This window comes from Apodemus sylvaticus, chromosome 1, assembly GCF_947179515.1.
Source record: "Apodemus sylvaticus chromosome 1, mApoSyl1.1, whole genome shotgun sequence".
Classification (NCBI taxonomy): domain Eukaryota; kingdom Metazoa; phylum Chordata; class Mammalia; order Rodentia; family Muridae; genus Apodemus; species Apodemus sylvaticus.
In genome coordinates, this window is record NC_067472.1 from 170016967 (window position 1) to 170030985 (window position 14019).

The window sequence follows — 14019 nt, forward strand, 5'->3', positions numbered from 1 at the left end:
TTGCTGAGGGTAACCTTGAACTCCTGACACTCCCCTTCCCTTTTAATTAATGCCTAGTGCCATTACTCCTAGATTCCCCAATCACTGTTATTATTAATTAATTAATTTTGAGACAAGGCCATCATATTAAGTTGCCCAGTCAGGTTTTGGGCCCACTTTGAAGTGCAAGCCGACTCTGAATTATCCGTGTGCACATGTGCCCCGGGACTTGTGTGGGGCTCAGAGAGCACTTTGTCAGGGTCGCTGTGTGCCTTCCACCGTATGGTTTAGGGAGATGGGACCCATGTTGTCAGGCTTGATGGCAGACAAGACCAGCTGCTACCTTCCCGTTTACCTTTTTTATCAATTATAAAACTTGAGATTTTAAAAAAGAAGGCAGCCTACTGCCCGGGCCATTTGCCCAGTTGACAGGCATCGTGGCTTGCGGTGTGCTGTTAGGGGCCTGATATAATTTGATCAAAATAGTGCATGAATCAGCAAAGAACACAGTAGAGTACAGATAGGTTTTCTAGTTTAAAAGAAGGCAGGAGAGCACTTCTAGCATGCAAGAGGCTATAAATTAAAACCTCAGTACCCTATTTTTAGCTCGACAGTCAAGTGTAGTAGTGCACACCCAAATAAAGGTGAAGATGGAACGCTCAGGAGTTCGAGGTCAGCCTGGATGCATAAGCTAACATCGAGTAGACACAACGCCACTTATAGTGAGCTCAGGTAGTCTACGGTTGGTTGGATAATGTCACAGGCAAAAAACAAACTGAAGCAAGAAATACCACTGCACAGTCCTTTCAGATCAAGAACGTGATCTGGGAGAGGCCACTGCTGGAAGGTGCAAGGGACAGTGTGGGCAGACCCTGGACAAATGGGGCCCACAGCGATGCCTGGCCTCTAGGTCACGCCCAGGCCGCGAGAGGCCCGATGGAAGTTGTAGTCTTTCAGCCACCTTGCCACGTCACCGCCTCCAAGACGCAAGAACGCCCGGTTCCTCCATCTACCCCTCGGACTGGTGGTAGGTTCCGTCGCGCCACCCATTATCCCATCTACCGCCTTCTGTCCCTCGCGGTGAGGACTTGGTATTGTCTCATCAGCCCGAACTCTGTAGCACAGTTTCTCTCCTGTCATTTCCAAGTCGGAAATCCTCCCTCCCCGACCTCCTTGGTTCGCTCCAGCCACACCCCCTCACAGTCCTCCAGCCGGGTTTGCCAGCGTTCGCTCCCCAGCTCCCTAGTCTGTTGGTTAGCGCCGGCTCCTCCTCTCCCGGCGCTGGTCCCGGCTCTCCCTCTCCTTCCACGTTGGTAGGCGCCGGCCCCCCCGCACCTCCCCCCCGCTTCGCGTTGGTTGGCGCCGGGCTCCCCTGTTCGCTGCAGTGGTTCGGCCGCGGCGACCCCTCAGCGGCGCGTCCCCCGCCGCGGTCCCGCTCCGCTTCTTCCCGAAGCCGCGCGCCCGCGCCCGTCGGTCGGCGGACCCGCACCGCCCCCCCGTGAGGCCCCACGGCCTCCCACCCGCCATGGTCCGCCCGCGCCGTGCCCCGCACCGCTCCGGCGCCGGGGGCCCCCTCGGAGGTCGTGGCCGGCCACCGCGGCCCCTGGTCGTCCGCGCCGTGCGCTCACGTTCCTGGCCTGCGGGTCCTCGAGGCCCGCAGCCACCGCGGATCCGGGCTCGTTCGGCCCCTCCCATGGTGAGTCCCACGGCTTGTTTCCAGAGCCTTCCACGCACGCCCCGCCCCGCCACCCCTCCCCTGGCGGGCGCCTTTGTCCGCGGCGCCCACGGGCCTCCCGCGGGAGGGCGCACCCCGGGGTCCGGGATCAGTCCCCATCGGCTCTGGGCGCTCCCCTTTGTTGCGCGGCGGGCTGGGCGGGGGGCGGGGTACGGAGGCGGGGCGGGTTCGAATTACTGCTGACTGCGCGGCCGGCTGCACACACGCGCGCGGGGGGCGCCTGGGGTGCACGCTTGTTTTTCCAATTGCAAAGTTGGTCCTCGGCCTCTGCGTCTGGAAATGCGCGAGGCGGCCGGCGGACGAGCCCGGCGCAGACACGCGCGCCCAGCTGTTGCTCGCGGGGGCGTTGTCCCCCGGGGCCAGATGGCGACTGTGGACAGTCCCTCTATTTGCATTCCCGCCCGCCCCGCAGCGAGCCCAGACCTTTAAGCCTTAAGGTAAAGCTTAAGGTAAACATTCAGCCGAGTAAGTTCGTGGGGTTGTCGCCTTTTTTTGGCCACTCAATAAACGTGCGCACACTTTTTAGAAACATTGAGGTTTTTCTTGGGGCAACAAAATTGCCTCCGATGTGATGGTTGACTCGTGGCCACACCTGCGCATGCTTGGCCAGCTGTAAGCTATTCCCTGGCGTGGCCCTGAACACTTCAGACTTATGACGATTTTGCTCTCAGAGGAGCTGAGACGGGTCTGCCGCTTGCATCACCTGAGGAACGCAGACACACCCCTCGCTGTAGCACAGCCTCGGCCTGAAGTTTTCTCTTAGTGTTGGGAGCTGTTCCTGGGGTCCTCAGATGCGTCCCTTTTCCCACAAATGTGACTTGGCTTTGACGTGCAATGCGTAGCAAATCAGGCATGCGTAGACACGATCTTAACTTCGGAGTCGCGTTTAGTGGGTTTCTTGTTCCCCGTTTGTTTCCCTGCTGTTGTGGGCATACTGGTGTTTCGGGTGCAGACAAACCTATCTTAATGGTTATCCCCTACCCCACACTGGGATAGGCTTGGATTTTGTTTGCCTGGTTTTCCCCAACTGTGTGGCGGTGGACATGCTGACGCCTGTGGCCACTTGTAGTGTCTTGAGGCACAGCCAGCTCAGGCAGCCAGTGTGGCGGCTGGTTGCAGGCCCGGGGGCTTGGGGCTGCGGGGCTCTGCTCATCAGGAAGGGCCCTCAGCAGTGTTAACTGAAGACCCAGGCTGGTCTGCTACTTAAGTCACTGGGAGAACACTTTCTGCTTTGTCCTCACACGGGGTAGAAAGGCCTCATGAGCTTAGCAGTGGGCAGCAGATGCCGTGGGGACCAGAAGGGTCCCCGGCCTGGAGGCACACATGGGTCTGTCTGGTTAAAGACCGGCCCAGGAGATGGACTGGTCTTTTGAAAATGTTTTGGCTGTAAAGAGTTTAGCTTGCACCCTGGCTTGGGGGAGAGGAGATATGTGGCCATGTTTGGCACAGTCGTTGAGTACGCACTCAGGTCAATGTTTTGGTTCTGGGTAAGGAAGACTCTGGCTTCCTCAGACTCTCCACTGTCCTACAGGATGCTCTTTTGACTTGGTTTCTGGTCACTGCCACTTTGGGGTCCTCAGTGAAGGCCATCCTTTGTGGGAGGCTCCTCTTAGGGGTGACGTTGGCCTTAGGGTGGCTCTGAGTACTGGGGATGTTGCCCACTGTTTTCTTTCTTTCTTTTTTTTTTTTGTTTTTGTTTTTTGCTTTTGTTTTTGTTTTTTGGATTTGCTTTTTTTTTGAGACAGGGTTTCTCTGTATAGCCCTGGCTGTCCTGGAACTCACTCTGTAGACCAGGCTGGCCTCGAACTCAGAAATCCGCCTGTTTCTGTCTCCCAGAGTGCTGGGATTACAGGCGTGCGCCACCACCGCCCGGCTGTGCCCAGTTTTCTGACACATTGGCCTAAGGGTCAAGCTTTGAGGTCTAGACTTCCTGGGATGGTATCAGGACCTGACAAGTGTACCCAGGGACTGAGTCTGGACCTGAGGATGACCCCTGGGGGATGTTTGGAATGGCCTAGCCTTGAATGACCTAAAAGAGTCCTCCCCTCTTCTGCAGGAAGGTGCTCGAGTCTTTGGGGCCCTGGGACCTATTGGGCCGTCGTCGCCTGGGCTGACTCTTGGGGGACTTGCAGTGAATGAGCACCGACTCAGCAACAAACTGCTGGCCTGGAGCGGCGTGCTGGAGTGGCAGGAGGTGAGCCTGGCGGGCACCCGAATCTCTGAGCAGGGGGAGGGCAGGGGAGGGCACGGGTGGCCCCGGGGCACGTGGCTGAGCCCCCACCCCCACCTCCCGCCCACAGAAGCGTAGACCCTTCTCGGACTCCACAGCAAAACTGAAGCGCACCCTGCCCTGCCAGGCCTATGTGAACCAGGGCGAGAACCTGTGAGTGTGGGAGTGGGCAGAGCCTGGGGCGGCCTAGGATGCAGGGAATGGCTTCTGACGCACCCCCTACCGCAGGGAGACGGACCAGTGGCCGCAGAAGCTGATCATGCAGCTCATCCCGCAGCAGTTGCTGGTGAGATTTGTGGGGGCTGTGTCCCCCAAACCCAGCCCTATCCCCTATAACCCAAGCCCTGTCCCCGAGAGCCGAGCCTCCACCCCAGAGTCCCCCACACTGGCCTCGCCGTGACCAGTGGCTCTGCTTGTCATCCACAGACCACACTGGGCCCCCTGTTCCGAAACTCTCAGCTGGCCCAGTTCCACTTCACCAACAGAGACTGTGACTCCCTCAAAGGCCTCTGCCGCATCATGGGCAATGGCTTCGTGAGTGGGGGTGGAGGGCATTGGGGTGGGGGGAGACCTAGTTCCACCCTGTAGTGGGAGCCTTCCGTGCCTCTTGAGTGGTCATTGCAGTCCACTGGTAGGCGGGACTGTAATGGGATGGGTACTGGAGCCTGTGGGTCGGCCAGCGTGGAAGCCAGCAGGCTTGGCTTCTCTACCGTGTGTGTGTGTGTGTGTGTGTGTGTGTGTGTGTGTGTGTGTGTATGCGCACGCGCGTGCGTGTGTGTGTGTATGTGGTGTCGTCTGGTAGCTGACCTCTACTGTTGTAGCCCCAGTTTGAGGTCACTGGACAGCAGCAGGTGGCGGTCCAGGGTGAGAGGAAGTCCCCAGCCCATGCATGCAGAGAATTGGACTCCAGGCTCAGCCCCAGCTCTGCCTTAGGCTGGTCTCCTCCTCCTTGGCCACTTCCAAAGATTTGTCCCTTTTCTGGGCCCCACAGACTGGGCTATGGCCTGGCTGCCACCTTGTGCCAGTGGCAGCTCTTCTGGAGTAGTAGGCCAGAGCTGAGCTCGGGCTGGAGGATTAGTCCAGACGGCCGGCCGGCCAGGTACGGCTGCTTCTGCACCCTGGCCCAGGACAGGGTAGCCTGCAGAGAGCTGGCCCCCCACTGAAGAGGGACTGGCACCTTAGTGTTTCATAGTCATGGCTACACAGCTGTCCCTGTGCGTGCTGTTGCTGTGTCTTACAGATGGGGAAACTGGGATCCTAAGTGGCTTGCCTTGGGTGGCACAGTACCTGGCCTACCACCTGCTCTTTAAAATAATTTAAGGATTTTTTTTTTTTAATGGTATGTGTGTGTCGTGTGGGCCTGGTGCTGCAGACACCAGAAGAGGCCGTCAGATCCCATGGGATTGAATGCAGGGTGGGTGCTGGGAACCAAACCTTGGTGCACAGAGCAGCCAGCTCTCACGCTGAGCCTTCTCCCCAGCCCCCTGCGCCTGCTCGAGCCTAGGGCGGGGCTGGGGTTGGTAGAGAAGGAAGGGACCTGGCCACACACGGCCCTTGGCTCCCACTTATCCATGCCTTACAAAGTCACCAGGTGCCTAGGCAGCCAAGAGCAGTTCACCTGCTCTGGGGCAAGCCCTTGTTGTGTTGTGGTGAGTTGGGGCCTCCCCAGGCAGGGAAGGTGGTCCGTGTGGAGGGCCAGGCCCTGACCTGCAGCCCTGTCCCCACAGGCGGGCTGCATGCTCTTCCCCCACATCTCCCCGTGCGAGGTGCGCGTGCTCATGCTGCTCTACTCGTCTAAGAAGAAGATCTTCATGGGCCTCATCCCCTACGACCAGAGCGGCTTCGTCAACGCCATCCGCCAGGTCATCACCACCCGCAAACAGGTGTGCCAGCCGCCAGGAGCCTGGTCCTGGGCCTACCATGGGTAGACCCACTGTGTCTGACTGGAGTGTGGCATCATGGCGGAGTCAGGAGCGCCAGGGGCAGTTGCCACGAGGCAGTGCCGTGCCCACAGGGGCTTGAGGGGATGTAGCTTTGTGGGCATCGAAGAGGCACAATCAGAGGGTGTGGCCTGGGCGTAGAGTCATCTGCAGAGCAGGAGTGCGGTGGCAGGTTTGGCAAGAGGCCCGAAGCCTCTGGAGGGTGACTGTGTCCTGGCACCTGCCTGCCAGATGTTGACATCTGTCTCAGAAGCCTGCTACTCGCTTAGGTAGCTGTGGTCCTCTGTACCACCCAGGGGCTGAGACTTGTCTTGGGTCACTCAAGAGCACAGAATGCTGGGGTGAAGGTGGCAACAGTCTTCTACCTGCTGGGGTTTGAAGGCACGGCTGCAGCCAGCTAGTGGGGAATTCTGGGTTACAGCCGCTGACCGCAGGGTGGTTTCCTGTCCACAGGTCGTGGGCCCTGGAGGTGTGCACTCCGGACCTGTTCAGATTGTCAACAACAAATTCTTGGCATGGAGTGGTGTCATGGAGTGGCAGGAGGTGAGCTGCGGGGGCTGTGTGGGCTGCTGGCCCTAGGCTGCCCTCCCTGAAGTGCCCTCTCGCTCTGCCCCAAAGCCCAGGCCTGAGCCCCACAGCCGGTCCAAGAGGTGGCTGCCGTCCCACGTCTACGTGAACCAAGGGGAGATCCTGTGAGTGGTGGGGTGCGGGGGCGGGCACATGGGCAGTGCAGGCCCCGGGGGAGGAGTCCTGACTGCCGCCCGCTGTCTTGTGTGGCAGGAGGACGGATCAGTGGCCTCGGAGGTTGTTCATGCAGCTCATCCCACAGCAGCTGCTGGTGAGGGCTCAGGGGACGCCAGGCTGGGGGTGGGCCGGGCCGAAGACGCTGTGCCAGCCAGAGTGCTGCCTGGCTTCCACAGCAAGCAAGGTTTCCATAAAGTGCCCCCTCCCCCCGGCCTTCCCACAGACCACCCTTGTGCCGCTGTTCCGGAACTCGCGCCTGGTACAGTTCCACTTCACCAAGGACATGGAGACGCTGAAGAGCCTGTGCCGGATCATGGACAATGGCTTCGTGAGTGGAGGGCAGGAGGCCGCTACTGCAGCCGCTTGTGGGAGCTGTGGTGGGCCTCCGCCACACCCATGCAGATAGGATGTCCCGCGCCCTCATACACCAGGGCCTCCTGTGTGTTTGCATGTGCTGCCCCACCCACTCCTCACGCCCTGACTGAGGCCTCCAACTGGAGAACTGAGGCAGCAGGCTGTGAGGACCTGGAGACAGTGTACCAGATAGGCCCCCAGCGAGCGTCAGACTAGTAACCGACGTATGCGGTTCAGCTTGGCCCAGAGTTCCCAGGGAACTTGGGGGGCCTGGAGCCCCCAAGATCTACATCCACCAGCTCTGGGGCTTCCGTGGCCTCTAAGTAGGTAAACCCTGAGCTGGAAGTAGTGAGGTATCCTAGGACCTCGGGGAGCCCATGGTTATCGACTGTGGGCCCTTTCTCCAGGGTAAAGGGATGAGGCTTGCCCAGGGTGGGGCTGTGTGCCTGGCAGCCTGAGCTCAGACGCCCTGGACCTCTGGGACCTGCGTTAGGGGGCCAGCAGTCTTGGGCCCGCTGGCTGGCTCGCGGCCGAGGCCGGCTGCATGTCCTGACTTGGGCCCGCTGTTAGGCGGGCTGCGTGCACTTCTCCTACAAGGCCTCGTGTGAGGTGCGCGTGCTCATGCTGCTCTACTCCTCGGAGAAGAAGATCTTCATTGGCCTCATCCCGCACGACCAGAGCAACTTCGTCAACGGTATTCGTCGTGTCATTGCCAACCAGCAGCAGGTCCTGCAGCGGAGCCTGGAGCAGGAGCAGCAGCAGCGAGGGGTAAGGCTGGCTCTGTAGTGCAAACCTCTCTGGGCCCTGCCCTGGGTGCCCACTTCTGACACCTCCCCTGGCTTCTTCCTCTGCAGATGGGTGGCTAGTGGACTCCTAGGCTGGGCGGGCCACAGTCCCAGCCAGGCCCCGTGGAGACTGGTGAGCAGCACTTGTCTGTGGGAAGCAGCAGGGTGGCCCTGGCCTCAGACCTGCTGCATGCGTCACTGCCTCCTGTTACCAATATCCCTGGCAAGGAATGGGCGCCAGGGCCACAGCCTGAATCCTGGGGGGTAGGGTGCAGTTTCACTAGTAGAAGCCACCCCTCCTACTGCCTCCCAGGTCAGATGCTTCTGAGCAGGGGCTCCTGGGAACTGTACCCGCCCAGCAACCTGGAGGACAGCGTCCTGGTCTCCCAAGGATGGTCCTTGTCCCTGTATGTTTCCCTAATAAAGCCTTTTAACCCACATGCTTGCTCCGTGCTCAGTGCGAGATGGGTGTGTCATGAAGTCACACAGTGTGGTGGAGTGGGTCCACTCCAAGTACAGCTGCCAAGTCTTGAAGTTTGGGGGGTGTGTGATGTTAGACCATCTCTAAGTAGATGAAAAAGCAGGCTCACCAGGCGAAGTTACCCACAGACGGCCTTTCTTTGACACATTATTATAATCTCCAGTACCTGGTCAAACTTAACATCCTGAGACTCCAGTCTCATGTCCAGTGTCCCACAACTGGGTTCTGAAACCTGTTGCTGAGTCAGGTCCTGGTTTCCCCACCACAGCATGGCTGCGGCTGCCCAAGTCCCCAGGCCAGGTATGCTGGGTGCCCAAGAGCCCACTTGTAAGCCCGAGCTCAATGCAGAGCGCCGTGGCACGCGGCTGGCCTTACACGTCCCCAGCAAGATGGCTGTGAGCAGGGTAGTGAGTGCGTGTGGAGGACTCAGCCCTCTGAAAACTGGCAGTACAGTCGCTGCAGCGCAGGGTCCAGATGCTCCCGGAGCCGGAACGGAACCTCAAGGATCTCCAGGAAGCCTTCAGCCAGTGTGGGCGGCTCGAACTGCTTCCTGTGGGGTGGGGGTGTGAGGCTCTGTATACCCCACCTCCCCACCCCCTCCAGAACTCCAGAACCCCCAAACCTGTAGCTAAACATGACCATGTCTGACACTGGCGCATGCGAGGGGTCCGTCATCTCCCGGAACTGTAAAATGGCACAGAGGTCAGAGGGTGCGAGGTTTGGGGAGGGAAGGGGTGGGTGGGGCCTGGAGAGCGGCTCACCCTGTTGTTGTGGCGTGCCTGCTCTATTGTAGCACAGAAGTTGAAGCAGCGGCATGGCACACCTGCATCTTTGGCGCACTGGATGTACCTGTGGAGGCAAAGCTGCTGTCTCTGCTGCCTAGTACACGCAGTGCCCCCCTAGTGCACGCAGTGCCCCCCTGGTGCACGCAGTGCCCCCCTAGTGCACGCAGTGTCCCCCTAGTACACCCAGTGCTCCCGGTCCCACCATGAGTTTCTGGTACCTGGCCCGACTTGGGACATCTGGGTTCGTGTTATCAATCACGACTTGCTTCCCCTGCCTCAGTGCCGCCTGGCATGAGCTCACACAGCGCTGCCACGAGCCCAGCGTGTCCTGTGGGACCCAGGGCAGATAACAAGTCAGACTGCGGAGCTCCCATCCCTGAACGGGTGCGGGGAGGGAAGGGGAGGGGAGGGGGCAGCCCGCTCACTCTGTTCACATGGACGTAGCCAGCTGACACCAGGTGCTCCTGGATGAAAGTGGACTTGCCGGCTGTGGGGGCAGGGCAGTGCAGCCATCAGCTAGTGCCTAGGACCCAAATGAGTGCGGGGGAGCCAGAGGTCGGGCTGTGGCATCTCACCCCCAGGGAATCCTACTGCGACTACCACCTCTGGGTTGGGGCTCAGGAGGAAGCTGGACTCTGGGAGGTAGAGGGGCCCAGCACTGGAGATGGTCCTCTGGTAGATGAACAGAGGGGGTGGGTGTGTTAGTCAAGGGAGCCAACGAGGACCTCACCCCTTCCCCTGGGGCCTCACCGGGTCGAACGCTGGAAGCTCGAAGCGGGCTGCTGGCCACTTAAGGAAAAACTCTTCAGGCGTGGCAAAGGGCAGGCCGATGTTAAGGGCGAACTGGAGGGGAGGGCGGGGAAGCGGAGGTCAGGTGGGTTCTGAGGTGCAGGGAGGGTGGGTGTCACACGGACAGGGCAGGGGGCAGACCCCAGGCTTACCAGGCGGTCTGCACAGGAGAAATCCTTTTTTTTCCTGCCCGGGGCCCAGTTGGCTGGGCGCCCTGCTGCATCTGTAGGGGAGGGCAACCCTGTCCACACTGAGCTCAGAGGATCCCCGAGCCCCCCGAAGCCTGTGCCTCTTACCTCCCACGAAGATGCTGTCCTCGATGGAGATGGGGACGCCCTCGTTGGCCTGCAAAGAGAGGCAGTGAGAAGTCCCCCCATGGGGGACAGCAGAGGTGCTGGCTGCACCAGGCACCAGGGCATTGCTGCTGAGTGTGTCGCCTGTCCCCCGCGGCCTCCAGAGGGCGCACACCCCGCGGCGGCTACAGCACTCCCAGCTCTTCCAACCTGTGGCCTGAATCCAGGTGGACGCTCCTCCCTGTGGGCCACTGCCATCTCCGCCTGTTTCCCACGTCCCCGCTACCTACCAGGCTCTCCCTTAGCCCTGAGCATCTCTGTTTACCTAACACTGCCTCAGAGCTCTCAAGGCTGGACCTGGGTACCCCACGCCCCCAGCACCTCTAGGCATTTCCACTGCAGTGGGGGCGGGGTGGGCTGGGATGGCAGGAGGGCGCTCACCTGCTCCTGCAGATGGTCCCACATGCCACTCACTGGCTTTCGGTTTAGACCTGCGTGCGTTGCCACCAGTGCCTGTGGAGGTGGCCAGGCCACAGTGTTCTTAGTGCCTGTCTCCTTGGGATCTCGGAGGACAGTTCCTGTCAGCATGATCCCAGCATGGCCTCCACCCCACACATGGTCATGTTCTCTGTGGGTTCCTGTCCCAGAGTCCCTAAGTGTCCCTTCTGGCCGTACCTGAAATGGGACCCCTAGCTTCTCCAATATGGCTTCCAGCTTGGCCTTGAATACCTCTGCGGGCAGCTTGCCTCTCCCGATGCCCATTTGGTTGGTGAAGATTACCAGCTGGGGACAGACAGGGACACACTGGAGTCCTATCACCCCAGCTCAGCCTGAGCTTGGCACACACATATCCACACGTGTCTGCGTTCACCTAAGCACAGGCTCCCACCCCTTGGGGCTCCTGGGTTCCCACACCTAACCACGCCCATGCCCACATACCTTGTAGCCTTCAGCATGCAGCTCTTGGAGCCTCTTTGGGATCTCAGGGTACAGAATCCTAAGGTTGATGGGAAGTAGCAGGTGACTTGTGATCTAAAGGACTCTGGGCTCCCATCCCAAGCCTCTTCCCACGTCCCACGTCACCTCCAGTCACTAGGGCTAGTGGGGAAGACCTTTCCAGAGCGGGTGGTGATGAGGGTTCCATCTAGGTCAAAGGCAGCCACCTGGTGTCACCAACAACAGGGACAACAATACTGTCATCTCTGAGCCTTCCGGATAGGCTTACTGACACCAGCTTTTTCTTCTTTTGCAAGACAAGGGTTTCTCTGTGTAGCCTTGGCTCTCTTAGAACTCACTCTACACACCAGACTGGCTCTGAGCTCACAGAGATCTGCCTGCCTCTGGCTTGCAGGGACAGGGATTAAAGGCATGCACCACCGCCACCTGGAGACATCTGCCTTTTAATACCAGTATGACCCTTCTGTGTCCTCTGCCCTCCACTTCCAGTTCTGAGTAGGGACCAGTGTCTCACCAGCTCTTTGTCCCTGAGCATCTCCTTGGAGAATTAACAGCCCAGAAAGAGCAAAGGGCTTTGTTGGAAGAGTTGGAGAGATGATGCAGTGGCTAAGAGCACACGTGTCAGGCGGCTCATGACTGCCCGTCACTACAGCTCCAGGGCACCCAATGGTCTCTGGCCCCTGCAGCCACCTGCATGCATACAGTACACATAAAATCATGCAGGCTCATATAATTTCTTAAAAAACAAACCTCACCGTTGGCTGAGTGCCCCACAGGGGACCAGACCACACATTTTCTGTGGCCTCATTTCAGAGTGACCCAAGAAAACATCTGAGAAAGGTGCGCTTGCCACTGATTACAGGGCCTGATGTCTCCCTGGTGTCTCAGCCATCTCTGCACAGGACAGCTGACGCTCAGAGACTTTACTTTAATAAGACTAGCTCAGGGCTGCACAGGAAGCTGAATTAATGGCTAGCCTGTGGTGGTGGTGGCAGCAGCGGTGGCTGTCGTGGCCTCCTCACCTTGCCTCGGGCCTTCACTCCAGATGCTGTGAACACCAGTAACTTCTTTAGGCTCTCCCAGCCAGGGGAGGATTTCCGCACTCGCTTTGTCTGAGGCTCGGTTTCCTCTCCCTCTGGATCCACAGGGGTGCCTGGTGGAGTATCTGGCTGGGATCCTGGTGTGCTGCTCTCTTCCCAACGCAGGGTCAGGGGATATAGGCCATTAACCAGATAAAGGACATCCCCCAAGTTTAGAGAGCCAGACAGTCCTGGCTTCAGCTCCTGGACCCCAACAGTTGATGGGTTAACACCCAGCTGCAGACAAAGGAGGAGCTAGGGTTGGCACCCCCCCTCCCCGCCAAGTCCAATACCTTAGCTCTGAATCTTCCCACCTATTCCCTTCGCGTGGCCAGTCAGAACTCTGAAAGGTTAGAGACTTCTAGTCTGGCACGGTGGAAAAGGAGAAAGCTGACCAGCCTCCTGAAGGGTTGTGAGCTACCCAGCCCCTCCCCCCAAGTCCTTGCTACCCGCTGCAGAGACACTGGTACCTGTTTCACTGCCACTGTCCGGGTTTCAGGGTCTGCAATCAGCTCCACTGAGGGTAAGGGGGTGGAGTCAGGGTTTGCATCACGCACAGGGGCGTGGCCAACTATAGTCTACCGTTTGGACTTAAGTAGAAGAGACACTTTCTTCTTTCCTCTATCCCCCAACACAGGTAGCCCAGGATAGCCTTCAACTCGCTACATACTAGCGGCAGGGCTTGAACAGATTGTCATGCCTCTACCACCCAACTGTCTGTAAGACAGGTGTGTGACGCCCCCGGCCCGAGGCAGTTTATTCCTCAATAAGACCAGGTCCGTCGGAGTCGACTTGCCCAGAACAGATAATTTTTTATCTGTAAGGTCGGCTTGCTCCATGAGATGCACTGGGTAGACCGAGGTCTTGGGCACGGCCTGATGCATCACAGCCTGATGTATCCTGCCCAGCGACCGTCTCCGTCTACCCTTCCCGCCGGAGACAATCTCCCGGATCCTCTTTGTCCCTCCCACAACGCCTCGCCTTGCTTCTGGTTAGGCACGAGCTCCCCTGCTTCCAATCCCACTCGCTGCCGCAGTTCTACTCCGCGCCCACCTTGGTTTCGAGAGCACTTCCGGTCTGTCACTTGGGTCAGGGGTCCCCGACCGAGGACCAGGGCTTGGCCATCCGACGGCAGGAATATAGGGGGTGGCCCCCCGGCGGGGCTCTGCAGCCACAGGCGGCCCCGAGATCCAAGCTGCGACATCCTCGGATGCTGTGGACGGGAACCGAATCACTGTGTAGACCGCTCAGCAGCCGGCAACGGACCAGCCACCGGAAGTCCTGATTTCCCAATAGGCGTCACACCGGAAGTTCCGCCCCTTGCCCATGGGCGGATTCGACGTCTCCCAGGCTACTACTACGGTTCCAAAGCGCAGTGAGGATTGCAGACAGAGTCACTTCTGAATTCATCCCAAAGCTCATCTATGCTGCGTGAGACTGCCGGGGACTTGGCTCGTCTCAGCGCATGCGCAGCCCTGACTCCTTTGAGGCGCTTAGAGCCTGTGCGGAGAGGGCTCACTCGATCCATAGGTGCTTGATCCCTTCGCTAGCGTTACTTGGGTTTTGTTTTTTTCTTGTTTTTTTTTTTTTTAATTTATTTATTTTAATGAGACAGGGTCTTAGGATGTAGCCGTGTTAAAAATCTTTCCTGGGCTTGATGGCACATGAGTTTAATATTAATACTAGAACTCTGGAGGCAGAGGCAGGCAGAGCTCTGTTGTGTTCGAGTCCAGCCTGGTCTACATAGTGACATTCTGCCCCCACCGCAAAAAGTAAAAATAAAGAGGAAGTAGTTCTCCAGGGGAAGACCTAAACATGCCTACCCGTCTCTAAAAGCCTGAAGGATAACCCGAAATATGATTCCACCA

At 58.8% G+C, this 14019-nt stretch overlaps 2 protein-coding genes across 2 annotated transcripts; one reads left to right on the forward strand and one right to left on the reverse strand.

Moving 5' to 3' along the window:
• The first annotated feature begins 1208 nt into the window (after nucleotides 1-1208).
• Ptov1 (PTOV1 extended AT-hook containing adaptor protein) lies at nucleotides 1209-8205 on the forward strand. The gene is made up of 12 exons (XM_052163916.1): nucleotides 1209-1675; nucleotides 3771-3908; nucleotides 4015-4097; nucleotides 4173-4230; nucleotides 4371-4478; nucleotides 5672-5827; nucleotides 6338-6427; nucleotides 6503-6576; nucleotides 6665-6722; nucleotides 6852-6956; nucleotides 7553-7750; nucleotides 7837-8205. The coding sequence occupies exons 1-12, from the start codon at nucleotides 1505-1507 to the stop codon at nucleotides 7846-7848; spliced, it is 1251 nt and encodes a 416-aa protein (XP_052019876.1). The 5' UTR covers nucleotides 1209-1504; the 3' UTR covers nucleotides 7849-8205.
• A 161-nt stretch (nucleotides 8206-8366) lies between these two features.
• Pnkp (polynucleotide kinase 3'-phosphatase) lies at nucleotides 8367-13450 on the reverse strand. Its single transcript, XM_052163904.1, has 16 exons — nucleotides 13205-13450; nucleotides 12622-12668; nucleotides 12095-12388; nucleotides 11199-11278; nucleotides 11055-11112; nucleotides 10791-10898; nucleotides 10557-10628; nucleotides 10119-10167; nucleotides 9975-10045; nucleotides 9784-9876; nucleotides 9609-9705; nucleotides 9459-9520; nucleotides 9252-9361; nucleotides 9010-9097; nucleotides 8871-8932; nucleotides 8367-8798 (listed from the first exon to the last, which is right to left on the reverse strand). Exons 1-16 carry the CDS (start codon nucleotides 13353-13355, stop codon nucleotides 8675-8677), a joined length of 1566 nt encoding a protein of 521 aa, XP_052019864.1. The 5' UTR covers nucleotides 13356-13450; the 3' UTR covers nucleotides 8367-8674.
• Between the last annotated feature and the right edge of the window lie 569 nt (nucleotides 13451-14019).